We start from the raw sequence: 26,987 nt of genomic DNA, 5'->3' as shown, positions 1-26,987 counted from the left end.
CCATGGTTTGATGTGCAGGGTGCTTCCACGACTTCTCTGTGTTTCTAAACACACAGTGCCCATCAACAACACATCGCTCCCCTGGCGTGTTCCGTTTTGTGGCTCACGTGCAAGCCCTCACACCTCGGAAACGCTCTCACACCTGCTCTCCTCGCTTTACGAAGGGTCGTAAAGTATCGTTTGCCTCAGCACCCTCCGTTGGCCGCGCGAAACGCCTCTAGGCCCTCCTTCCCTCTGAAGCAGAGGGGCGGGGTCGAAGACCACGGGGCCCGCGGCGGGGCGGAGACGGCGCACGGCGATGACGCATCACGGTGTGCGCGGAGACGGCGGCAGCCACGACGCAGGGGAGGGGCGAAGGCTGCGGCAGCGTCAGGCGCGTGCACACGTTGCAGCTTCTCGCTTTCGGCGGGTTCGGGGTGGTTCTGACGGCCAGGCAGGCGCACTGACAGGTAGAGCCGCAGACCGGCGGGGATGGCGACGCTCTGTCTGACCGTAAATGCAGGAGACCCTCCGCTGGGTAAGGGACCGAGGCCGCCGACCTAAGTGGGTTGCATCAGCCGGGGAGGGTGCGGGGCAGGGAAGGTCGCCGCGCCCGGCGTTGCGCAGTGGCGGTCGCGGTGTGGGATTAGGCCTGCCGTCTTCCCGAAACTGTACACGGAGTAAGCAGCGCGGCCCTCATCTTCCGTCCTTGGCCGTGTGGATCTGCTCCCGGAGATGGTTTACTCGGGCGTGGAGGGAGGCGTGGTGTGAGCCCGGGCAGGGCGACACGTCGCTCAGCCTCGGTCCTTTTCTTTAAGAGGGATGACTCTCAGCCAGCCCCCCTCTCCCTTTTTGAAGTGGCTTTCCCTAGAGACCTACAACTGCTCGTAGAAACATCATTTTGAAAGTTAAAATCCCATTATCTTCGCCTCTCTTGTAGCATATCCCCCTTCCCGTCTCCCTTCCTCCCTCGTCTCAGAAAAGATCTTCAGTCCACTTCACTACTTTATGTTTTATTGGATTCAAAGGGAACCAGGCAGACGATCGTAGTCGCTGAGGTTGTATTAAAACTGAGGTTGCACTTGTTTTTAATTAATGGTGGCACGGTAATTGCTGGAACACTCGAGTATACTGCGGACTGATCGGGTTGCTTTACCACACACATCCTTATGGATGTAGTCAAGGCCAGAATAAACATCGGATCTGTCGCCTTCCTAATACATCTTTTTTTTTTTTTTAACTGCCTAGAGTTTTATTTACAGAATTATTTTTTGCATTTTACATAGTATGTGATGTATTGTGAAGTCATTTTAAATATTATCAGAGGAAGTATATTATTTGAATTCAGTTGTAAATACTTGTCTTATTCACAGGCACTTATTTTAGATAGGGATTTTTTTCTCAATGTATGAAATTTATTGTCATATTGGTTTCCATACACCTAATACATCTTAAGTTCTATTTGGAATTGCTTTTTCTTTGTGGCTGAGGTTATTGTAGATAGATAGCTTGGAATGTCTGCTTTTTTATTACTTGGGAAAATTACACAAAAGAATTTAAGTAGTTTATTAATCTCCTATTTGGTAATGTGTTTACATAGTCTAGACTCACAGATACTTTACTAATGTGGGAGAAGTGCCGATCTTTAGATGCAGTTGACCACATACGGTTGACAGAATTATTCACTACATTTTCAGCTTTGGTGGCATTCTGAGTCTTTTGGAACAAAACCCACAATAGCCGTTTTAAGTACTTTAAAAATGCTGGCGTTTGAACCTATTGGTTCCAGTAATTATGGGCTAACCTCACCCTAATCCGTGAACTCCAGAAGAAATGGGTTTTGCTTTCTGGGCTGGAAAGCACTTGACATGACAGTGTGGTCTCATGGTTAAGAGCAAAGACATTTGCTTCCTGGAGACTTAGGTCCAATCCTGGCTGCCACTTACTAGTTGTGGAACATTGGCAAGTTCCTTGTTTGGCTTCTCCTACAGTTTCCTTGATTAAGAGGAATAGTATCTTCCACATAGGGTTGGTTGCCAGCATTATATGAGACTGTAGGTAAAATTCTTAACACGATTTCTAGCTGTAGTTTTTACTAATGTTACTTAGAAAATCACCTTGAAGGTGATAGACCTGTTTCCTTAGTGAATTGTAGAACTCAGAATCACATTCTGACTTAATTCTGGAAGAGAATCTTAAAAAAAATTATTGTCATTTTGAACGGTAGACCAGTTATAGAATATATATTTGCTTCTCTCCTTTTTTGTTTTTAATTCTTCACATTGCTTAATTAAGGTACATCTTACCTTTAAATCAGTAAAATTAGATGAAACATTTAGAAAACAGATGGCATTATTGTTATTTCCCTATCTTATATGTGTTCAGCATGTGAAGTTTTAATGTTAAGATAACTTCAAACTTCCAGGTACAAGAATAGAACAAAATACTTTTCCCCTTGTACCACTGGAGAGCACACTGCAGATAATGATGGTTCAGCATCCAGAATATGCCAGTGTAGTGCTCTCTCAAGTGAGGAAAAACTTTGTGACCTGACAGGAACATCAAAATCAGGAAGTACACATTGATACCATTCTTCCATTTAATGCACAGACCCTGTTCATTCATATTCCAACACTAATTGTTCCAGCAGTACTCTCCATAGTGCAGGAATCAAAATCCAGAATCATGCTTTGCACCTAGTTGTCATGTCTCTGCAGTTTCTTTCAATCTGGAATATAGTCTTAGTCTTTCCTTGGCTTTCATAGCTTTGACCTCTGTGAAGGCTGAAGACCAATTACTTGAAGAATGTCCCCTGATCAGATTGTTTGATGTTTCCTTGTGGCTAGATTCAGCTACACATCTTTGGCAAGAGTAGCACAGAAGTGATTCAGTATTCTTCATTTCAGCCCATTAATTGGTGCATGAAGTTGATTCTTCCCATTACCAGTGATCTAATCTCAGTTACTTAAGATGGTGTCAGCCAGCTTTTCGCACTGGAAAGTTTTCCCTTTGCATTTAAAAGGCACTTTGAATGCTTTGGGACCATGTAAACATCCTACTCAAACCTTCACTTACTGGTTTCATCATCCATTGATGCTTCCTTCCCAACTTGATTATGATTAAGAAGGTGCCAAAGGTGACCTTCCAATTCTGCTGTTCTTTCTACATGTATTAGTTGGCATTTTTGTGTCAGAAGATATTTTTCTTTCCCATTAAGAAAAATTCATAACAAAATGTACTCAAAAGTTATAATCTGTATTATTTACTTTTATTCTTTTAAAATTTTTATTTTTTGAAATCCATTTTATTGACTTACAACATGCATATACTAAACTTTGCCAATTTAAAATTGACAAGTAACATACAGTAACCACCACAATAATGATAGAGAATATTTCTCTGATTTCGGAAAGTACCTTTATGCCCCTTTGCAGTGAGTTTCCCTTCCCCATCTCTCATCCCTGATAGTCACTGATCTGTTTTCTGTCACTGTTGTCTTTTTCTAGAATTACATATATATTGAATCATATCATATATATTCTTTTGTACATAGGATAATGCTTTGGGATTCATCTATCCTGCTGCCTGTAACAGTACTTCATGCTTTTTATTTGCCATTTAGGATTTCATTGTATGGAGACAGTAAAACTTGTGTCATTTACTTTAGTGGTTACATTGCTACTGTTTGCCAGTGGGAGCCCCTCCAAGCTGGCCTCTGTGTCCTTTTGGCATATCTATTTGTGTACTTGCTTTCTAGCACAAGATTTTCCAGGGTTATCTCGTACCTTCCCTGCCGCAGCCCTGTTTCCAGTAGAGCATGATATTTAGAAATCAATATCTGGGTGTTGGCGGCCCATGTTATCCAAACTTATAGGACTAAATGAGTCAATTTAGGATATTTAATAGCTATTGAGAGGCAGATTACACCGTGTTTTAGAGTTTGAATTCTGGACTGCCTTAGACCTGCATTCAATTCCTGAGTGGCACATATTTAGTCAAGAACTTGGGTTCATTATTTAATCCTTCCGAGCCCAGTTTCCTCCTCTGTAAAATGGAGATAAAGGTGACCACCTCTTAAGGTTACCATAAAGATTGAAAATTCCAATGACTGTAAAGCATTTAGCACAGTGTCCACCACATAATAATCACTGAAATGTTATTAACAATAGTTTTTATAGAAGGCGCTGTTCTCATTTCTTCTTGTCTTCTGAGGGAGGAAAAGATTAATTTCAGTGTCCGTAACTGGAAGCTGAACATATTCAAAAGCAGTTGGACTGTGCCAGTGAATAATTTCTGATGTAATATTTCCCCAAGACCAGAAGACCATATTTTCTGTTTATAGACCATTAGGAAAGAAGTTTACTCCTTGCAGGACTTAACACTGGTTTGTTGAGTCATTCTTACTGCTTTATGATTCAAGTTTATAAAGAAAAATCTTTTCGTGTCATTATTTTTAGGAGCTTTGTTGGCTGTAGAACATGTGAAAGACAATGTCAGCATTTCTGTTGAAGAAGGGAAAGAGAATATTCTTCATGTGTCTGAGTAAGTACTTTTATATCTCTGTTTTCAGTACTGAACAGCATTTTTTGAAATATTCAGAATTCAATGTTGTGTGCCTGTTTTCCTTGCTAGTTGGTAGATTGTCCCTAGAAAGAAGTATGCTATTCTTCATTCTTAAGAGAAGTATATCCAGAGACACATATTTGTCAGTAAGGTATCTGATCCCACTTATAATCTAAAAGAAAGTAGAAATGTACAGAAAGATTTATACATGAGGTTTTTTTTTAAGAGTGAAGAATTTTTAATGATTGTCTATTTTTGAGAGACAGAGTGGGGGAGTGGGGGAAGGGCAGAGAGAATTCGAAGCAGCCTCCAGGCGCTGAGCTGTCAGCACAGCTGACATGACAATGCGGGGATTGAACCCATGAGCCGTGAGATCACGACCTGAGCCAAAGTTAGATGCTTAACTGACTGAGCCACCCAGGTGCCCCTATACATAAGGGTTTTTAATTCTACTGTGATTTATTCTGGTAGAAAATTGGAAATATTCAAAATTAGTAGTAATAGCAAATAAATATGGTAAATCCACAGCATGGAATGTTAGGCATCTGTGAAAAAGCTTATGAAAAACTTTTAGTGATGGGTTGTATTTACAATATAATGTTAATTAAAAAAAAACGTAAAGATAAAATCACATATTTGCATAGAAAGATATGTTTGAGAAGTGTGCAGCACTTTTAATAGTGTCTGTTTCTGGGTGATGGAATTATGGGTGTTTGGGTTTTTTTTTTCCTTCTCTGTTTTCCAAGTTTTCTACAATGAGCATATACTATATGTTCTTGATTAAAGTGAATCATTTGCATCCTGGGATATATGGAAGATTAAACATCTTTCTTTTGGAACCCACTGGAAAGAATAAAAAGAACTGGAAAGGGAGATATTATTCTCTTTAATTTTTATTTAATGAAACTAAGAAATGGAAACAACCTGGTTTCAGATTCTTTTAACAGTATTTCACCAGATAGTAGAATCTAGACCAAATTGAAAGAAAATTTCAAGGATATTCTCTAGCAAGGTGCAGATTTGAAAAGTGTTGAAAGGTTCATAATAAACTGACAGAAAGACTTATTTTGGGAAAGGGGCAAGATACACAAAAACACATACTCAAACACACTCTTCCACTCCCCTCTCCTCCTTCCTCCCAGTGTAGTTGTATCGTAATTTTGATTAGGTCACCTTTCAGTGTTTACACTGTAATGACCTAGTAAGTTTTACTCACTGCTGAGCCACATACTATGATTACCTTTTGTGTACAACTTTTACTTTTCCATGGAATAATTGTTTGCTTTGTTCTCTTTTGAAGCCTGTCTGATTCCTGATCTGTTCTGTGTGACTTTAGGAATTTGCAGGAATATTTTCTGGTGATTCAGTATTCTGAAATTTCACAGTGATATGCTTTAGTGTGGGTCTGGGTTTTTTTGTTAAGATGTTAAAGTAATCACTACCCCCAACCCGGGGCTCGAACTCACAAACATGAGATTAAGTCACATGTTCTGCCGACTGAGCCAGCCACGTGCCCTGTGTGGGCCTTTTAAAAAATCTCTTCCACTGGGTGCTTGGTCTCTTTTAAATGTGGAATGGAAATCCTTCTGTTTTGGAAAATGTTTAAAAATTTTTGATGATTTTCTCCTCCATTTTCTGTTCTTTATAGGGATATTAGGATTAAGTATCACCTTCACTTTCCATCTATTTTTTTCTTTTTACTTTCTGGAGTGTTCTTCAACTTTATCACATCCCATTTTTTTCTATTGAGTTTTTTCTATTTTTGCTACTATATTTTTAGTATCTAAGAGCTGTTTTTTATTTTTTGGGTACTTCTTTTAACAGTATCTTGTTATTTTATGATTGCAATATATTGTTTCGTTTTCTTTTTCCTAATTTGTCCAGGTTGCATTTTACTATGTGCTTATTTTGGTTACTATCTTTTAAGTTAAAAGCTTTCTTCAAATATTTGCTAATTCCTGATGACCTTCTTAGATTTTGGTAGGAATTTAAAGCTGTTTGCAGATTCTGACCTCAAGGTGGGCTTGTCAGCTCTGAGCATACGTTGGTCTGATTGAGCAGTTTATTTAGTAGGAACTTCTGATGTTAGTATCCTTAGTTATTTCTTCTTAAGCTGACGAGATTATTCAATGAAGACTGAAAGTCTCTTGTTTAGAAGGTAAAGAGTTCATACCAGAATATTTTGGGAGCTGAGAGAGGGAAGAAGGCTAAAGATCTCAGCATCTAGTATATGTATATTCATTTACCCAGTTACTTGCATAAACCAACTCAGCAGTGACCAATTTCCGCCAGTTGAGAGACCCTCTGTTTTAGTGCTTAGAGAATAAACCTCCAGTTTTTGCCGAGATTGAATAAGAGAAGCAGCCCAGCTGTATAGAATAGGGTTTGATGGTATCTATTTCCAGCTGATTCTCTCTTTTTTTTTTAATGTTTATTTATGTATTGTGAGAGAGAGTGTGTGTGTGTGCAAGTGGCCGAGGGGCAGAGGGAGAGGGAGAGAGAATCCCAAGCAGGCTCTGGGCTGTCCGTGCAGGGCCTGAATTGGAGCTTGACCCCATGAACCATGAGATCATGACCTGAGCCAAAATCAAGAATTGGACACTTAACTGAGCCACCCGTGTGTCCTCCAACTGATTCTTAAATAGACATTTTACCAGCCCTCCTAATTTTAGCCCCAGTTCATTCTTATTTCCATTCCTAAGTCTTTTGTGGATTCTAAAATTGAAGTTAGGTTGGTTTTCAGCTTTGTCCACTGTCTGCTTAAGATTCGTTTTTTTCAGACCTGTTAAATTCATCTCTAGCTTCTGAATTTTGTTATTCTTTCTTTTCCTTAGTCTCTTTTTCCTATGGGTGTGTGTCTTTTTTAAAAATAATTTTTACAGAACAGTTTTTATATGGTTTGATCTGTCATCTTTACTTGGAAGTTGATACAACTAGCATCTTTATGACTGTATATCCTTGACTTCTCTGCCTTGATGTATTTTACATCAGTTACTCTTGATATCCCAATTATATTTTCATATTTTCACCACTGAATAGACAATAGTTAGAAGGACAAAGCAGTATAGATAGTCCACTCTTAACTGAATTGTCAGATTTAACTGAACATTCAGAACATACTGGAATTTGATAGAAACAGTAAAGAATGAATTAGGCAGATTGGTTTTTTTTAGGCAGATTTTTTTTAAACTGTAGTAGAAACTACATGGTAAATGTAAGGGTTCTATTTTTACAGTTCTTCGTAAGTCTCATGACTCCTACTGATTTGCTAGAGCTACGGTAATATTTTATCTCCTGCTTGTATTCTAGAAATGTGGTATTCACAGACATAAATTCCATACTTCGCTACTTGGCTCGAGTTGCAACTACAGCTAGGCTCTATGGCTCGAACCTGCTGGAACATACTGAGGTAAGGAAGGAACACTTCCTTGGGTTTGTTTTCTTTTGTTTTGATTTATACTTCTATTCTTTTGAGAACTTCACTTTATTGTTGACTTATGTATGATTATTCTATTTAAGGTTATTGATGGAGTTTTAGTTACAGACCTAGCTAAGGAATTCTCATCTTATTTTTATTTTCAGGAAAAAACTTCCTAGCTCCTAAATTTCAACTTTTAATCCCCACCAGCAGTCCTGTTGGGTCAGTGAGTGCTGTCTTCTTCATAGAGTCCTAAAATTTCATACCTGGATGTAACTGTATAGATCATCTCCTGCACCTCCCTTAATGTTACAGATGAGGCAGCAGGCCTAGAAAATTACGAGGTTTTTCCCAGGGTCACACACATAGTTTGGATTCTCTTTTCCTTTCTAGGTATATACTTTGATTAATTATAGCAACAGTAGATTAACTGCCTGTACAGTTGTTTAGATGCTTTTCTCTTTGTTTGTAGTCAGCTCTAATTTTCCTAAATTTGCAAAATTTGAAATATAAAGAATAGTTTCCTAAGAATTTACTTTTAAATTTTGCAGGTGGATAATCACCTGCCGGTTTTGATCAAGTTGGTTATTCCTTCCTGCTGCTGCCAGTTTTCAAATCTTTTTCTTCCTTGAAGTGCCCCTCCACACCCCTGCAAAAAGAAAAAACAGAAAAATGAATGAAATTAAAATGAAAAATGAATGAATGAAATTTGTTTAATGCCAATTTAGATCCCAGGCAACCAGAATTAAATCCACATAATGGCAGATTCTGTAATTGGAGATAAGATAGGCATGTTTCTAACTAAGGCCATTTGTTTGTTTAAATCTAAACCGTGGTGTGCATTTATTTTCCATCTTTTATGTTCACAGATTGATCACTGGCTGGAGTTTAGTGCCACAAAATTGTCTTCATGTAATTTGTTTACTTCTGCAATCAACGAGCTCAATCATTGCCTGTCTCTGAGAACATACTTAGTTGGAAATTCCTTGAGCTTAGCAGATTTATGTGTTTGGGCTACCCTAAAAGGTATCAATTATTCTTCCTGAAGGTTGTTCTATTTTAATTGATATTTTGATGAGTAAGAAGTGTACATATTTCTGCATATGTGAATATATACATACATATACATGTGCATACACACAAACATACCCACATAGAAAGAGTCACTTAGGACTTCCTTGCAAAGGAATGACCACCTGCTACTTTATGCCGGTCAAGTCACAGGGATTCCCTATCCTTTGCTGTCCCTAGAGGTCATCTTTCTCACTAATCCATCTCCCTGCTGCCTATGAAGCTGACCTTGGCCCTGCTAAAGAAGCCCTCATCCCATTTATGTCAGCACCTCTCCTGTCTCAGCCATTCCTTTACTCCAGGCATTGTTGTCTCTGATTATGGGTGTATATGTGTTTGGGGGGTAATCTGGAGTTGTTTCTCTTGGGGGTTACTGATCTGCTCTTCTGTGACTAGTTTGTAACAGGGTAAGATTATGGGATTGATGAGAGGTATAAAGGGGACTTGAATTTTGTTATTTTCTTTAAAAAAAAAAATGGCAAATACGCCAGAAGGTTTTATCATTGTTTAATTCTGCATTATGTGTCATTTTTTACATTATGTGTAATATTTTTGTGGCTAAAACTTTTCTCCAAATTCAATTAAATTATTATTAAAATAACCAACATAAAATGAAGTCCTTTTCTAATTAAATGTTTTCATGTATAGGTTTGACATTGTTGTCTTTTTTTTATTTTTGACTTAATATGTGTGAAAAGGAAGATAATATCTTAAGGATGTAGCTTTGTGATGTTAATTAAATTTTCCTTCAGTGCCTACTTTTGATGTTACATCTGAAGAAATGAGCTACTTCTTGATCTTGATTTCTATTTTGTTTTCTAGTGGATCTACTTAAAGTTTTTCCTTATCTACGAAATGTGGCATTGGTTGGGGTGCCTGGGTGGCTCAGTCAGTTAAGTGAACCACTCTTGGTTTGGGCTGTGGTCATGATCTCACAGTTCTTGAGATTGAGCCCTGTGTCATCAGGCTGTGCCCTGACAGGGCAGAGCCTGCTTGGGATTTTCTCTCTCCCTCCCCTCAAATAAACTTTAAAAAAAAGAAAAAAAAGTGTGGCATTGGCCTTATAGTGGGTGTGTGGTGGTGGTGAGAGCAGGATTTAGTACTCATTTCATTGAGTTGAACTGCAGAAATAGTTTTAATTACCTTTTGTGAATTCTGTAAAGTATGTTAAAGAATTACATGAAAACATTGCAATGTGTGTCTAGATTTAAAATGTTTCATTATGGAAGTGTACCTTTTTTTTTTTTTTTTTTTTTTGGTAAGTAGACTCCACACTCAACAGGGGGCTTGAACTCAAGACCCTGAGGTTAAGAGTCACATGCTCCACCGACTGAGCCAGCCAGGCGCCCCTATAGAAGAACAACTTTAAGCCATCTTGTTTATTTAAATTAACTACAACTAAAACTTTGCTTTCAAAGTCGCAGATTTATTGAATGGTTTTAAAATTATGTTTGCTAACAGGAAATCCGGCGTGGCAGGAACAGTTGAAACAGAACAAAACTCCAGTGCATGTCAAACGCTGGTTTGGCTTCCTTGAAGCCCACCAGGCCTTCCAGTCCGTAGGTACCAAGTGGAATGTTTCAACGACCAAAGCTAAAGTGGTGAGCCATTCTTAATGCTGAGACTGTAGATCTGAAAAGAAAATTATTCCTACTAATAGTTTGTTTTTTTTTTTCCCCCTTTCCATCCATGAAAAAGGATCTTCTTGGAAAAATCTGCCAAGGCTATTATAAAGTTTTAGCTTACCTTTAATTATTTAACTACATAAAGCCTAATCTTTGTAATTACATGTCTAAAATATTATGGTCATCCGGTGTATGTCCCTTAGGAAATCCAAACTCCAAGTAACTAAAACCTCCTTTTTATAGCTATACCGTATTTTCTTCCTCCTGACTCTCTCCTGTTTGTTGATTTTTAACCATTGAGTCCTAGGCTTCTGCAGAGCCTTTTTGTTGATTCTCTAGGATGTGTGACATAGAGTACGGTAGAAAAGATTCTCTTCTCAAGGTCTCTGTACTGTGATCTGTTTAACATATTAGGCATGTATAGTAAAGTTTAAAGATTTTCTGGCACAGTAAAATTTGAAAACTACTGTCTGCTTGGGTAAAGACACCACAGTCCACTCAGCTGTTTTCGCTAAAAATCTTCATTCATCCTTCACCATTTTTTTCCCATGAAATCAATCAACAAGTTGTGTTCTCATATCTATGTTTTCTGTCTCCACTGCTTTTGATTTTTATTGAGGCCTCATTACCCCCTGTTGATTTAATACCATAATCTCATCAAAGGTCTCTCTCTTTTCTAGTTTAGCTTCTGCACTGGGCTGGGTATCATTTTAGAAAGTACAAATAAATGGTCCCATTACCCCCTGAGATTTCCTCATTGCCTAAAACCTAAAAGCAAGTTCATAAGAGGCTTCGTATTTTGGACCTTGTCAACAGCTTCAGCTTCTTTGCTCATTCACCCACCCCATGTATTTCTAACTTTTCATAGACATTGCATTGTCTTTGTGTCTTACCTGTGCTGTTACCCCTTTTCTTAGAATGAATACCTTCTACATTCTGCATCTGATGTATCTCCACGTACTTTTTAAGGTCCAGCTTGGTTCTTACCTCCTTTTAAGCTTTTCCTGATGACCCTAGATGCTGTTGGTTAACTTCAACTCACTGCTGTAATGCATTCTATACATACATATATATGGTCTGTTGCCAGTGTTTAGTTTTATTTATGTCCTTCACAAGATTTGGGGTCCTTAAGTGCAAGGATGACGTTCTAGTCATCATTTGTCTTGTAACCGTGCCTGGCACATAGTGGGTATTGAGTATTTGTTGAATGAGTGTATTCTTAAACATTTAACGATGTAACTATTTTATATGTTGTTTTTCTTCTGCTTTTCAGACATCTGAGAAAAAGCAAGATGTTGGGAAATTTGTTGAGCTTCCAGGTGCTGAGATGGGAAAGGTTACTGTCAGATTTCCTCCAGAGGCTAGTGGGTAAGAAAATGTAACTTGTAATTACAATGAAATATATTTAATGGAAAAGTTTAAAGACCATTAAATGCTTTTAATATTACTAGATTACTAATATGGAAGAAAATGAGTAAGGTTTTAATTGGGGGGGGGTATCAAATTTCTGAACATTTAAGTCTGTTATAATTAATGTTAATGTATTGAATTTGTAGTTTTAGCTTTTTAAAGCAATTAGACAACATTGTTATTTTACCCCAGATGGAATTTTAATTATAAATAGGAAACTTTCCATAAATAGAAACCCTTAAGTTTTATTTACATTTTGAGATTTTTAGGCTCTCATTTAATAGGGATTTGTTTTGTATCCTGAGCAGTTCGTTTGGTGAGCAGAAGTTATGGTAGAATTATTTTTAAGTTACTTTTTTACGAAATAAAATGGCATCCTGAAAAGCCTATTCTTATTGAATTCTTTCTGTTGTTAGCATGTTTCCCAACCCCTTTCACTTTTGGCACCAATAGAAAATAATATTTGAAGGGTGCAATAGAGAAGAAGACTGTTCCTGGCTGGTGGTCACCAGCCTGGGGCTGTCTCAGGCCTTGCCCAGCATTACCCGAGGTCAGGGGGAGTCCACCTTTGCACCAGCCTCTGTGAGCATACCGGACAAGCTTTGTGATAGCCCCTTTCCCGTGATAGTGAGTAATACAGTAAAATACCTCTTATTAATGCCAGAATTTTGCTTAATTTCAGATTTTCTTACCCATTTGTGGTAAGTGGAATGTGTAGATAACAGAAAGTGGCAGATAAGGAAAAATCCATTTTATTTTAGTTGTTCTTAAGAGTTCTCCACAAAGTTTTCATAAACACCATTGACAAGAAAATCTGTTTTAGAATTCTGCATTTTCTCTCTGCTTTTCTAAGTTTGCTGATTTGGGTGTCAAAATAAAGGATTGATGGAAGGGGATGAAAGAGAAATAAGGATTTTGGAAAATTCACAGACTAAATCATTAAGTGATCGATGGGTAGTTGACTAAGTGGAATCTCATAGATAAGACTTCTCATACACACTTAATTCCTACTGACATCTTGGGTCCATGCGGCCCTGTGTTCTGTTCCTGTGTGCTTACTGCGACAGGTCATGCTTTCCCGTTGGGAGTGAGTGACTTTAATGGTTTGATAAAAAGCCACTTTCTAAGCAGTGGCTGTTTATAGCTGCGGCATTTGGACATTTGTCCTTTTAGAATCTTCTTATATTTTTGTCACCATCATTTCTTGGAATAGTGAGTGCCTCACATTTATAATTTACTCTGTAAAACACATTTGTCTGCCATAAGTCATGTCAATTTCAGAGACCATAGTCTTGGCCAAATACAATTTTGGGATTTGGAATATAATGTTCAGGTATTTGGGGAATCTTCTTTTTTGTTTGGTGGGTTTTTGTTTTGTTTTCTTATTCATAATTTTTGTCCTATCCCTGTATACTGCTAAAGAATTCTTTAATTTTTCTTTTTTATTTTTCTATGTCTTTCATGAAGAGCCAGAAGGCACGGCTTCAGCCCTGTTTCTTTCTTTCTTTTTTTTTTTTTTAAAGGTTTATTTTTGAGAGAGAGAGAGAGAGAGTGCGCAAGCTGGGGAGGGGTGGATGGAGAGAGAGAATCCAGGCTTCGCACTGTCAGTGCAGAGCCCCATGCAGGGCTCAAACTGACAAACTGTAAGATCGTGACCTTAGCCGAAATTGAGAATTGGACACTTAACCACCTGAGCCACCCAGGCACCCCAGCCCTTTTTCTTATTCCTAGCTAACATATATAGAAACTGTTATGTACAGGTACTATCAAACCCTATACACACAGCGTTTTAATCCTCACAGCCTTGTGAAGAAAGCACTGTTAACATCTCCGTTTTACAGATGGTTTCGGAAACTGATTCATTCAACATTTTAGTAATTTGCCAAACTCAAACCTGTGCTGTCTGGTTCTAGAATCCATTTGACTTAAAGTTCTATTGCCTATGTTTGTTATGGGTGGCAGAAGCCCTATTCAGCATAAGTGCTAACTATGACATAGCGCGAATCTCACTTTTTTAGCTATTCCAATTAGGTTGTTTCTTGAGCTGATTACTATTTTAGTTACCTTGTGAATATTTCATAGTCTTGTTAGCTTTCTTGACATTTAGACTTGTTAGAACTGTACACATTATTTCAGGTTCAGGATAATATCTTAAAAATTTTTTTTTTTAATTTTGTTTTTTTTAATCTTTATTTTTGAGAGAGAGAGAGAGAGACAGAGTGCGAGTGGGGGAGGGGCAGAGACAGAGGGGAAACACAGAATCTGAATCAGCACAAAGCCTGACGCAGGGCTGAAACTCACGAACCGTGAGATCATGACCTGAGCCAAAGTCGGACGCTTAACCTACTGAGCCACCGAGGTGCCCCCAGAAATAATATCTTTAGGTGTAAGAGAATGGTTTGATTTCCTCATTCCTCTCAAATTAATTCTTATGTGTAAAGCCTAGCACATTAACTATCATATAGTATGGGTAGTCAGTGATTAGTAGTTGTCTTTTTTTTTCTGTTTTTAATGATAGGTATAACATGATACAAGTATAACACTTTCCATGAAAACTGCAGTAGGTGTTTCTGTTTCTTTCTTGGAACTCACGGTCCTTTGTTTTATTTTACTTACGGCAAACCTTTTATTTTAGCATAGTTCTAGATTTACAGAAATGTAGCAAAGATAGTACAGAAAGTTCCCACATATACCGTACCCAGTTGTCCGTGATCTTAACATCTTACATTACTCTAAGGTACCATTGTCACAAGTGGTGAACCAATATCAGTATATTACTATTAACACTAAACTCCATACCTTTTTTTGATTTCATTAGTTTTTGACTAATGTTCTTTTTCTGTTTTAGAATCTCATCTGGGATACCAGTGACAGCCTTTTATTTTATATAGAAAGTTTTGAATAGCCGTAAATGCATTGCTTTGTACTTGTCTGCATTAACTGGTGCATATAAATCCTTCTTAACATTGAATCATTGATCTAGAATGCTGCGTGAATTTCTAAAACATGGATTGATTTAAAAACTGGTGTGAAGACATGCAAGGAGTTGTATTTTCCTCTCCCCTGTTGACCCCAGCTGAGATTAGATGTGGGCGAGAAACTAGGAGACTAGCGCAGGGGGACGGTGGCTACCATTGTCAGTGGCAACTAATAAAAGTTCGTGAGAGCGGATTATTAAACTTCCTCACTTCATGCCCTGTTTGCTGCCCAGGAAAGTGTATTTTCATCGTTAGTGGTACAAGATACTGCTTTTTACCCACTTCACTGATCAAGGGAAATGGTGACTTATTATATCAACAAGGCCTCTGATATATTTTATTCCTTGTAATTGTCAACTGCCCATAGGAACAGAATAGTATTTTCACAGATTGTGATTCATGGAGCGTTGGTCCTGGATGAGACCTGTAAAGTCCTTTAGTTGGCGAAATCCTTGTATTTTGGCTTTTGAGAAAATCGAAGCCTTGAGAATAAGTGGCTCTTCTGCGGCTTCCCGATTCCCGCGTGTCCGTCCACGAGTTAGCATGTGGCGGTGGCGATCTCAGAGGCGCCTCTCGCTGGCGTGCACGAGGTGGGTGCTCCGTCCACCGCAGAGTCAGGTCTCTGTGCAGACGCACTCCCGTGTAGCCCCGGACACCGTTTTCCAGGAAGCAGGTTTCCCCTAACTAAACGACCACTCATTTCCTTTGTAAAAAAGAAAAAGATTTTCCTTAAGGTGGTAACGTGACTAAATCACTTGTCTCTTTGTGAGATGTTCCATGTGAAATTGTTTCTTGTGATGACTTTATAAATGTTGTAGTGTCTTTTTCTTCCTGTGAGGGTCAGCTTTTCTATCAGAGTACTTTCTTGTTAGAAAATAAACTATGACGGGAGTACCAACTAGAAGGATTTTTGTTTAGTTCTCATCTCCTCAGGAAGGTTAAGTTCAAGTATTTAGGTAAAACATGTTAATGAGTTTCTTTGTGAAATGTTTTTGTTTTAGTTACTTACACATTGGGCATGCAAAAGCTGCTCTTCTGAACCAGCACTACCAGGTTAACTTTAAAGGGAAACTGATCATGAGATTTGATGACACAAATCCCGAAAAAGAAAAGGAAGATTTTGAGAAGGTAATTAAAGGTGTAGTGATGACCCTTTGTCAGAAAAGTTAATTAAAATTAGAGGGTGACTGGATACCTTCATGGTAAGAAAATAAATGAAGTTTGTTCTCATAGCTGCCTTTTTCCCTCATCTGTCTATTCTGTGTCTGAGACCTAAGGCAAGCAATATTGAGCTCCTATAGCAAAAAACTTCCACTTACTGTTTTCTTCCTCAATTGTACAATTTTACCAAAGTGCTATGTTTTCCTATAAGTACCAATTTCTTAAATGAATTGGTCACTAGAGACAGGTTTCTTTTCTGTCATATAATTGTAAGTGTGTGAATGAAACAAACACCAAGTAGGTATCAGAAAATGGGGAGGTTTCTTGGCCTCTTCTATCCTCTTTGTTCAGAAGCACTGCAATATGTTCAAAGAGAGGGCAAATGATTGTCGGTATGACCAATAATAACCAGTTTTCCAGAGTAAATGGAAAGCTCCATCATGAAATCAGCTTTCTCAGCTGAAAATTTGGAGACTAGTATAATGATTATCTTTTTTTTTTCTTTTCTGACCTAATATACAACTTGTACAACCATTTTCAGGCTTTTTTTTTTTGACTGATGGTGTATTATTACATTTGCCCAAATGCAGTATCAAGGATTGAAAATACACAAGAAAATGCAAAAGATAAGTTGATGGTTATTTTGGATTCTCTTTGCAGGTTATCTTGGAGGATGTTGCAATGTTGCATATCAAACCAGATCAATTTACTTATACCTCGGATCATTTTGAAACTATAATGAAATACGCAGAGAAGCTAATTCAGGAAGGGAAGGCTTATGTGGATGATACTCCTGCTGAGCAGATGAAAGCAGAACGTGAGCAGAGGATAGAATCCAAGCATAGAAAAAACTGTAAGGCTCATTTAATGTCTTATATTTTAATTGGCGGTCTTGTGTTCTACTTCTTTAGTAGAACAAGATTTCTGTGAAAGATGCTGGTTTGAGGCCCATTTGGGAATGTGATCCATACGTTCATCACAGGTTTCTTTTTTTCTTTCATTATCATCTTTACATTGTTACTACTTTGTTGGCGTCACAACTATATGCGAAGTGTGTGTGCCCGTAGTTGTGCCCATAGTGTCTCACTGCACTTGGTCCTTTGCATTGTGTTCATTCCATTGCAGTGAGTACTTCTGCATTTCTTTGTAGTTCTCCCAATTTAAAAACTTAGCCTTTCTAAGAGGTTCAGTGATCATGTTATTAGTACCCGAATCTTCTTTTCAGCATGTGAATGTAATATGTAAGCTTAGTTAGTACAACTCTATACCTCTGAGATATCACTTAACGAAAAAGCATATTTCTTATTAATTACTTGCCTCCTGAGCTACTGATTGGGGCTGTTTTTATTCTGCATTTATGTTGCCATAATGTCACATTTGGGAAGTGTATAGTGAATTGTTGTCAAATTGTTAAAAAGTCTTTTTTTTCCCCTCTTTTTGAGGTTTCCCTAACATTTTCAAAAATAGTTAACAACTGTATTTCTAGACTCATTTGATTTTTTTTGAGGGCAAAGTGTCCATCATATCTTCAGGAGCTTCCACAGAGAGTCATTGTTTAATAGTTCTTTCTTACCTGCATGGGGCAGGTTTTCAGTATTTTCACAAGATAGAACCATAGCTACTTGGGACAGAATTTTCTGGGGTGAAATTTGTATCATTGTTTTCTGTGATCTCTTTTTTTTTTTTGATCCAAGAGTCTCCTGTTTTCCACTGGAATGACTGACAGGGCTTTCTGGTAGCCCATGGACTCAGGCTCACAGCCCAAGCCATGTTCTTTACATGGGCACAGGCTGTAGCACTGATGCCTGTGGGCCCTGTGGATCAGGCCAGTCTGGTCTGTCCCCTGAGCATGAGGAGGCAGAGGAACAGAATGCTTCTGCTTCAAAAGCAGAATTAAATTTGAGACGCTCAGGGGCTGGCTAGCTGTGCCTTGATCGGCAAGTGGGAAACACAGGGCGAGAAAAACCTTCAAGTCTCATGTTTCGTCTCTTACCCTTACTTTTATTTATTTATTTATCTCAATGAAAAAAAATTTTATTTAGTTTTGAAAGAGAGACAGAGTGCGAGCAGGGGAGGGGCAGAGACAGAGGGAGACACAAAATCTGAAGCAGGCTCCAGGCTCTGTTAGCACAGAGCCTGATGCGGGGCTCAAACTCATGAACCAAGAGTCATGACCTGAGCTGAAGTAGGACAATTAGCTGACTGAGCCACCCAGGTGCCCCAGGTCTCTTACCCTTAATGAGTACTATATCAGTGAAATGTATTGCTTTGACTTCTGAAAAACGTATTCATAGAGTACTTTTCCTAAGTGTTTTTTGTGAGACTTCTTCATAAAAAATGATGCATTTACTCTTCGTACCAGATATTGAAACTATGATGGTATTTTATTTTTTATTTTATTTTTTTTAATTTGTATATTTATTTATTTTTAAGAGGCCACGTTCGTTTCTATTGACGACTCATTTTCTACATACATACAGTTATGATGGTATTTTTAAACTAGTGGAGTGTGCTTATAATATAAAAGTAAACCATTAAAATAATTTCAGTTCAACTAGGTTAGTAATATATTAGATAAACTGTAATATAATTAATCTTACAGCTATTGAGAAGAATCTACAAATGTGGGAAGAAATGAAAAAAGGGAGCCAGTTTGGTCAGTCCTGTTGTCTGAGAGCAAAAATCGACATGAGTAGTAACAATGGATGTATGAGAGACCCAACGCTTTATCGCTGTAAAATTCAGCCACATCCAAGAACTGGAAATAAATACAAGTAGGTGTATCTCTTTCATTATGCTAGGCAGCCTACTGTGATTTCACTTTGATTGCCTCTACACATAGAGTAGATGCAGAATAGTCAAGAGACCTGGATCTTTGTTCACTCATAGATTAATAACTGCTTTTGGTAAAGCATGTAACTTAATCTCTTGGGCTGTTTACTCACCTATTGATTAAGGTTATACTAGGTTGTTTCTAAGGTACTTCCTTAAGGTCCTTCAGTTTGCCTAAAGTTGCTTTTTACGTATTGATTAGGTGTATTGTGGTGTGTATCTTTAGAAGATCTTTTTCTTCCTCTTATAAACTTGGATTCTGCTGGGCATAAGTTGATTCACAAAAAAAAAAGTGATAGACTTGAAACTTTACAGAAATGTGAGCATTATAAGAAAATATGTGGGTTTTTTTTCTAGTTTTGATTAGTTTTCTAAGTGGGTTTTCAGTTAAAAGATTCTTTTTCTTTAAATGGGTTCCCCTTCTCCATTAATTTACCATATAAAGCAACCATAGAATGTATTTTTTTATACTTTGAAGAAACCCACTATAGATAAATGCTGAATCATAACTTCTGAAGAGATTAGTGAATGTAAATGATAACCTGCTTAGCTAACGTGACTTTCTTTAAACTTGTGGGTATAGATCTGTGTGTCCGTATGTAGACAAACACATTATGGGTGTGGTTACACATGTATACACAAATCTTTCATTGTTTTTTTTTGGTTTTTTTTTTTTTAGTAAGTCTCATTTTTAACAGGGTGCTTACTCATTTTACTAGGCAAATACTTTGAATACATTGGAAAAGTTAATTTGGATGTGCATTTTCAGTATGAAATAATTGCTAAGCATAATGAAGTAGAAGTTTAATGAAGTTGTAGCCTAAAAATTAGAAGGGATAATACGGCATATTTTTTAAAATTCAAATTAAAAGTACTTGTGCATTATGTACGTTATATTAATCAGGAATTGTTTTTAAGACTATTCATCTTAAATAGAATTTTAATTAACCTAGTTTTCTTCCCTTTTACTTGTCAGAGAAGGAAATGCTTTGTTCTTGAATTCATTTAATTACAGGAGATTAAGCATAGGGATTTACTTGAGTGTGGGATTAATTAAGATATTGGAAAGCTAAAATTTCCCTTGAATTATTAAGTACAGTTGACTCTTGAGCAATGCAGGGGGTTGTGCAGTCAAAAATCTGTATATAACTTTGGATTCCCCAAAAACTTGACTATTAATAGCCTCCTATTGACCAGAAGCCTTACCGATAACACAATTAACACATATTTTGTTTGTTATATGTAATATATATTGTGCTCTTAAATAAGCCAGAGAAAAGAAAATGTTGTTAAGAAAATCGTAAGGAAGAGAGAATACATTTATAGTGCTGTATTGTATTTATAAAAATTCATGTGTAAGTGGACCCATATAGTTCCAATTTGTGTTGTTCAAGGTCAACTGTATGTGTATTGCTTATTGTTTTCTACCATGGTATACGTTGGCCATTACAGAAATGTGATTGTGGAATTTGCTGTGAATTGGTTTGAATATTGAGTGGGTTAACTGATTTATTTTCCTCAAAGACTGATGTTTTGATATGCTTTGATAATATTATGGGTTGTAAAACCTATTATTTTTAAGAAATTCCTAACTTGTAAGGAATTATTTCAAATTACTGTTGCTGCTTATAATGCATGATCTAATATGGAAAGGGTAAAATGCTTTATTTTGCTTTTAAAAATATTCTTTTTTTCCAGTGTGTATCCGACATACGATTTTGCCTGCCCCATAGTAGACAGTATTGAAGGTGTTACACATGCCCTGAGAACAACAGAATACCATGACAGAGATGAACAGTTTTATTGGATTATTGAAGCCTTAGGCATAAGAAAGCCATATATTTGGGAATATAGCCGATTAAATCTCAACAACACAGTGCTATCCAAGAGAAAACTCACATGGTTTGTCAATGAAGGATTGGTAGACGGATGGTATGTTTACTGTTACTTAGAATTGAGAGGAAGTAAGAACGTGGTATATCAGTGATTTTAAAACTTTTGAGTGGTGGGGAGGATGAATGGGAAGAGGTGGAATGGGTGGGTCTCTAGGGTTTTTGGTCCTTGTTTTTATTTCATCCAGTGCATCGGGTCCCCTTCCCCTCCCCTTTATTTTAATGCTACAAACACGGAGTGCCCATTGTGGACCCTGGTGCATGGGAATGAAACACACAAGGGCACAGCCTCTGCAGATCTCAGCATTGTTTAGAAAAATAGTTGTGACTCTGGTCCTTTGTAGATCTGGTTACCACTCTCCACACTGCTGAGGCTCTGAGGCTTTTCTTTTCAGCTGGGTCCCATGAAGACCAAAATGCCCTGAGTTGAAGCAAAGACATAAATGGTCTCTGCCTTGGTGGTGAAGATCCACCTTGTGGAGCAGTTGGTTGCCCAGAGGATTCAGCACCTAGGAAAAGTTTGCAAATCTCGGTAGCATATTAATAACCTATATGGGATTTCTATGAGGAAGAAGAGTATGAAAATTAAAGTCACCTTGTAGCCATGTATCTGTGTAAACAAAACCTGTTCAGATGGGTTACCGTGCTGATAAGTCAAGAATATTTTTTATCTAAATAAGAATGTATTCAGTAGTTTCTGTTGGCATCACATAATAGTGACAGTATGTATTAAGTATTATATGTTGAATAAGATGTATTTTATACTGGTTTATTGTGAAGCTATATTTGACAAAAGGCAAATGTTGGGCTCCAGGCAAAGTGTTTTATTGCAAACTTACTAAAGTGTGCAAATTTCTGCAGAATATTAATAAGCAGTGTGTATATTTTTTATAACCCAAATGTGTATATTTTTTTATAACCCAAAGGGCTTTGTGAAGTATATTCATACGTGGATGGCATGAGACCATCTCTTCTCAGATTTTCATGGTCATGTATAGAATAGAGACCATGAATATTGTAAAATAAAAAGCAAATAAGAATGTCTTAATGCATGGATTTTCTGTATTTGAAGATGTCACCTTTGTGTCTTTTTGAAATGCACTTTACTCTTTCTAGTACATTTATTTTACTGAGCAGTATTTGACCAGAGAGCAGTTTTGCTCTTCCATGAACGAGGGCTCACGGGAACCCAGTTCTTATAAGCAACTGTTAGTCACAAGTCTTTTCACAAGCTGTTTATAGTTTATTATTCATTAAGGCATTTTGTACTCCTTGTGATTATACATTAAAGAGTTCTCCTTGGTAACTGAACATTTCCTTCTTTCCTAGGGATGATCCCCGATTTCCCACAGTTCGTGGTGTGCTCAGAAGAGGGATGACTGTCGAAGGGCTGAAACAGTTTATTGCTGCTCAGGTGACCTACGCTTTGTTTTCCGGCTTCTCGGTGTTTTTACGTGTCTCATTAATACCCCTTTAGTCTCTGTTATTTCTGTTCATTCTGTTCCTTATTTGTTCCTTCTAATGTAAGGGTAGGATTTTTTTTTTTTTTTTTTTTTTTAAGGAGTATGTTTCTAATAGTGGAAAATTGAGAATGTCCTAAACCCTTAAGCTGGAGTGGGACAGAGGCAGCCATGGTATGCTTACCTGTTGAAATATGTGCTCTTGACTGTGGCTGTTCAGGGCAACTGGATTGGTTCGTGCACACTCAGTTTTATATCCCAGTGGAAGTCAACAGTATTTATTGGGTGTATTCTTTTCTAACATGAGTAGCTTTAATTAAATATTCTAATGGACACTTCTTGACCTTTAAATCGTTTTATTTATTGTTTTTCTAGGGCTCTTCACGTTCAGTTGTGAACATGGAATGGGACAAAATTTGGGCATTTAATAAAAAGGTACATGTTTTGACTCTTGGTCCTCCTTTCTCATGCCTAACTCCCGAATAATGTAATATGTGTGGAATTCATTAATGTGTTCATTGTAGAGAAAATTTTGTGAAGGATGTTGTCATTTTGCAGACCTTCAGGAAAATGGAATGTTTTCCTTTCTTAAACATAAAAAGAGCATTAAGCCTATTAGCCATACCAAGCAAGTAACCATGATTAAAACAAACTTGGAGTTAGTGGGGAACGGTAACAGTTTTTTTGTTCAATCTTTTATGAACACTGCATTTCATTTTTCTGCTTTCAAGCTGCGAGCTCTCTGTAAGAAGGTATTACCTAATGCTTTTATCTGCCTTACTTAGCACATAGCTTTTAGCATACATGTTATAACCTGAGATGTTATACAGCCTTGAAGCACAATCACATTTATATAAAAGACTTGCTTATACAAATCCATTGAAAATGCATTATTCCTAGTTTCAAAAAAACATGTCCTCTAGTTTTCTTAGTGGCAAAGGGAAGATTGGGCTAACTCCATTCTCCTGTTCCCTTGTGTACTGAGAGGACAGAGTTTTAAAGTTGTATGTTTCATTGAGTTGTATTGAAGGTTCACTGTGTCTTAACTGAATCTAGCTTTTATTTTTTTAACTATTTCTTAAAGTCAAGGAATACTGCATATGGACATTATTAATTGATAATTGGAAGCAGATGCTTAGACACTATAATAAGGCAAATCATTAAAATGCCATGTTTTAAACTATAGTCTCTGTGATTGTGTTCTGTAATTTTTTTTTCTTATTGCTGCTTGATTGTGCTGATGCCTTGCCTCAAGAAATACTTGCTTGTCTCGCATGTGTCTTGAATTTGTTTTATTTAGTCTTGTGTGTTTTTTGATACATAACGGAATTAATTGGTTCTTTCTGTTGCTGCAGTTACTAATAATAAGTACAAGTAGAATTTATAGGTAAAGTTAATTTGGAGTACTTTTCATTAATAAACCAAATTTTACAGGTTTTCAGTTCTAATAAAATCATACATGTGCACTTAGTTCAATTGTATGAACTATATATTTCATTATGGTTAGAGAGTTCTGTAGGGTCTGTTAAAGTGAACAGCGGATTTTCCTGTCTTCTGTTCTTACATTTTCTCCCTCTAGAGAAATCACTTGCAGCTCTTTTGGGTAATTCTTTTGGTATTTTTCTTGCCTGTATCTCTAAATAAGATGTGTGTTCGTACTTGATTTTTTTTTTTTTTTATTTCAGGCATCCTTATTTGACTTCCTACAGTGGAAAGCAGGGATGTGGGTCTCTTACTTTTTCTTATATCTTGTTGGCTTTCTTGTAGCTGATTGTTTTGTTTTCCCCCTCATTTGTTTAGTTTTCTAATTCTGTCTGCAGCTTTCTGCAAGTTCTCTAAATTTCCTAACAAGATGTTCTTATGCCTCAGTATACTTTCAGTTTCATTGTGGAGACATCTCTTCCAGAGCCTTCTGCGCTACTCCCTTCTGATCTAGATTAGGGCCCGTTAGCTTCTGAAGCACAGCAAGCAGTCTTCTGAGGTCAGTCATCATCGTCCCGGAATCTCCTTTGTGTTTGTTCTGTGATGGATCCTCTGGTTCTTGGATCTCCCTTCTCTTTTTATTACTCTCTTGCTTTGCTGTACTCCGTCCTTTGGTAGCTCCCTGAGAAGGGGGCAAGGGATGAAGATTTTTGAGACCTTGTATACGGCCTTTTTTTTTAGTTATTATTTTTTTAATGTTTGTTTATTTTTGAGAGAGAGAGAGAGAGAGTGCAAGTGAGGGAGGGGCAGAGAGAGAGGGAGAAAGAGTATCTGAAGCAGGCTCTGTGTTCTTAGCCCCGGTGCAGGGCTTGAACCCATGAACTGTGAGATCATCAGCGGAGCTGAAGTTGGATGCTTAACCCACTGAACCATCCAGGCGCCTGACTTTTTTTTCACTTAAAAAATTTCATGATTATGTGCTGTGCTGGGGGTCTGTTTTCATCCCTATCCATCAGAAGAACATGTGGCTTCTAGTTTGGAAACTCATTCCTTCAGTTCTGGGAAATTTTCTTGAATGCTTTATTTTTTCTCTACTATGTTTTCTTCTCTCTGGAACTCTTCTTGAGCAGATGTTGGGCCTCCTGGACTGGTCCTCTAATTTTATTTTCTCTCTTTTGCCTTTGCTTTCCGCTAGATCTGCTTGACTCTTTCTTCCTACCCTTCTGTTGAGATTTTCATTTATGTATCATATTTCTAAGATTCCTTTTTTACTCTCTGCTTCTTGTTCTGTTCCTGCTTAGAATGCTAACATCACTAGGAGTATTTTTCTCATGACATCTCTTTCCTGCAGATTGTTTCTTTAGGCTTATTCTTTCCTGTTAAAGGCATATCAGAGGCATCTCTGATGTCTGGTTAGTCTTGGTCATCTGCATGTGTAACATGGAGGACTAAGGGAGCAGTTAGAAGCCCTGAAGGGAAGAGTTGGACCTTCAGCTGAGACTCACTGTAGGATGACCTGGCTGAGTCAGTTAGTTGGACAGCCTCTGTGTCAGTAACTTTATATCTCACTTCTTGGATTAGGCAGTTTTTCCAGAGGGTTTCTTTCAGTTACGTGCCTGAAGTGTGAAGGCTTGGCTGCTCTCGGCTTTGGAGCTGAACTGAGCAGACTGGTGCGGCCTGTGTGGTGTCATACGTTCACTTACTCCCCTTGTGCAGAACCCTCCCCTTCAGCTCTTTCTGGTATCTGGTATCAGGAAGGATCTGGACACGCTTCTTCTAGAGTAATCTTCCATTCTTCAGTGGGGCTGGGGGAGAGGCAGTTGCAGAGAGGGGATGTTTCCACATGGTCTCCAGATTCCAGCATTTTGTTGTTGTTATCTCCTCTCCAGTTACACTAATTTTTCTGGGTTTGTACCTTTAAACAAATAAAAAAAATCCTTTATGTCTTTTTAGTGGGGATGTGGGAGGAAGTGAAGGTAGGTGAGTATTTTTCAGTCTACTTTGTTTATCCATACATCTGTGGGATCCCTAATCACCAAGCACCATGTTAAACACATAGCATGGCTAAAAATTTTTGATTAGTAGTAAAAATGAAGTTGTTCTGATATGTACCTTTTTGTTTCTACTGCTGGCCTTCCTGACATCTTCCCACATGTCCTTCACTTTGCCATTCTCTCTGACCCTTGCGGTACAGATCTCTTATTTAGGGCTCATGTCACATTCAGTCTGATCACTGCTTTGTTTTTTTGTGGCTTGTTCTTTTTTCCAAGTTCTGCAAATAAAATGTAAGTGAAGCATAAGTGAACTAAATTTAATGCTCTGGCATTGTGAAGCAGTTATTAAGGACAGAGAAAATGTCATTCTTTGGACACTCTCCCACTCTTAGTAACTTAGCATTTCTGTTAAAGCATCTCCTGCTAAAAGACAAGTGGATTAACTCTGGATTAGCTGGAACTCTTTAAATACATTCTCCTTTGGGGAAAGAGCTTTATTTACAGAGTGTGGTATATATAGTAAAGAGGAGAGAGGAGAAATGGATGAAGGAGACAGTGACATGTGGGGTGGTAATAATCTTAGTATCCCTCTGCAACTACTATAATCTGTATTTTCTTAGCCTGACTTTTCATCTCAGAAGGAAACTAATACAGAATAACTAAATAGAATCCATTTCCATTAAATGATCTACCTTATTACCGATAGACATTTCACCAGCTCCTCTCTAATTTCCTTCTTGGTTTTACATGTTAAGGTTTGAAGTCTTCAGTCAAAGCAGAAGAGTCACAAGCTTTATTAAGGTGTTCATTTCAGAATAGTATTTACTTCCATCAAATTTTATTTAGTGCTTTAATTTTAAAATCTGTGTTAGTATTTCAGTGGTGTGATAATATAATAGTTTTTTCCCCAAATGTCATCTTTACCCTCATGTGCTCCTAGCTAGAAAATTTATGTAAAGACTTCCCTCTTCAACCTGAAACAAGCAGAGTCTTCCTTGAAATGAACAACTTTCAAGTAAACCCCAGTCAGTGAAAGGGTGTCCTGGTTGAAGTGTGTCAAGGGTTCTGGAGTCCTCTTCTGCCCAGTCCGAGGCCTGTCCTTCCCCCACTCGGTGGTGTCTGCTAGAGCAACTCCTTGAAATTCCTGGGACCCTTTAGAGTAATTTGATCCAGAAAGTTTTA

General features: G+C 37.7%; 1 protein-coding gene across 3 annotated transcripts in view; it reads left to right on the top strand.

Moving 5' to 3' along the window:
• Nucleotides 1-340: 340 nt before the first annotated feature.
• EPRS1 (glutamyl-prolyl-tRNA synthetase 1) overlaps nt 341-26,987 on the top strand; it is a 72,770-nt gene continuing 46,123 nt past the window's right edge. The window contains exons 1-13 of one of the 3 annotated variants that reach the window (XM_040460954.1): nt 341-517; nt 4,437-4,521; nt 7,852-7,951; nt 8,830-8,986; nt 10,493-10,632; nt 11,930-12,024; nt 16,046-16,172; nt 16,866-17,058; nt 18,808-18,979; nt 20,736-20,969; nt 22,259-22,343; nt 22,765-22,824; nt 23,121-23,141. In XM_040460954.1, the coding sequence (XP_040316888.1) occupies nt 472-517; nt 4,437-4,521; nt 7,852-7,951; nt 8,830-8,986; nt 10,493-10,632; nt 11,930-12,024; nt 16,046-16,172; nt 16,866-17,058; nt 18,808-18,979; nt 20,736-20,969; nt 22,259-22,343; nt 22,765-22,824; nt 23,121-23,141 (1,515 nt within the window). In that variant the 5' untranslated portion in view covers nt 341-471. Of the gene's footprint in view, nt 518-4,436; nt 4,522-7,851; nt 7,952-8,829; nt 8,987-10,492; nt 10,633-11,929; nt 12,025-16,045; nt 16,173-16,865; nt 17,059-18,807; nt 18,980-20,735; nt 20,970-22,258; nt 22,344-22,764; nt 22,825-23,120; nt 23,142-26,987 lie in introns of those variants that run through there. The other 2 variants (XM_040460955.1, XM_040460956.1) reach the window with 2 other exon arrangements.

The sequence above is a fragment of the Herpailurus yagouaroundi genome, unplaced genomic scaffold (genome assembly GCF_014898765.1).
Source record: "Herpailurus yagouaroundi ecotype Mexico unplaced genomic scaffold, PumYag 253, whole genome shotgun sequence".
Lineage (NCBI taxonomy): Eukaryota > Metazoa > Chordata > Mammalia > Carnivora > Felidae > Herpailurus > Herpailurus yagouaroundi.
Note: the sequence above shows the minus strand (reverse complement) of the source record. Positions and strands in the feature narration are given on the sequence as shown.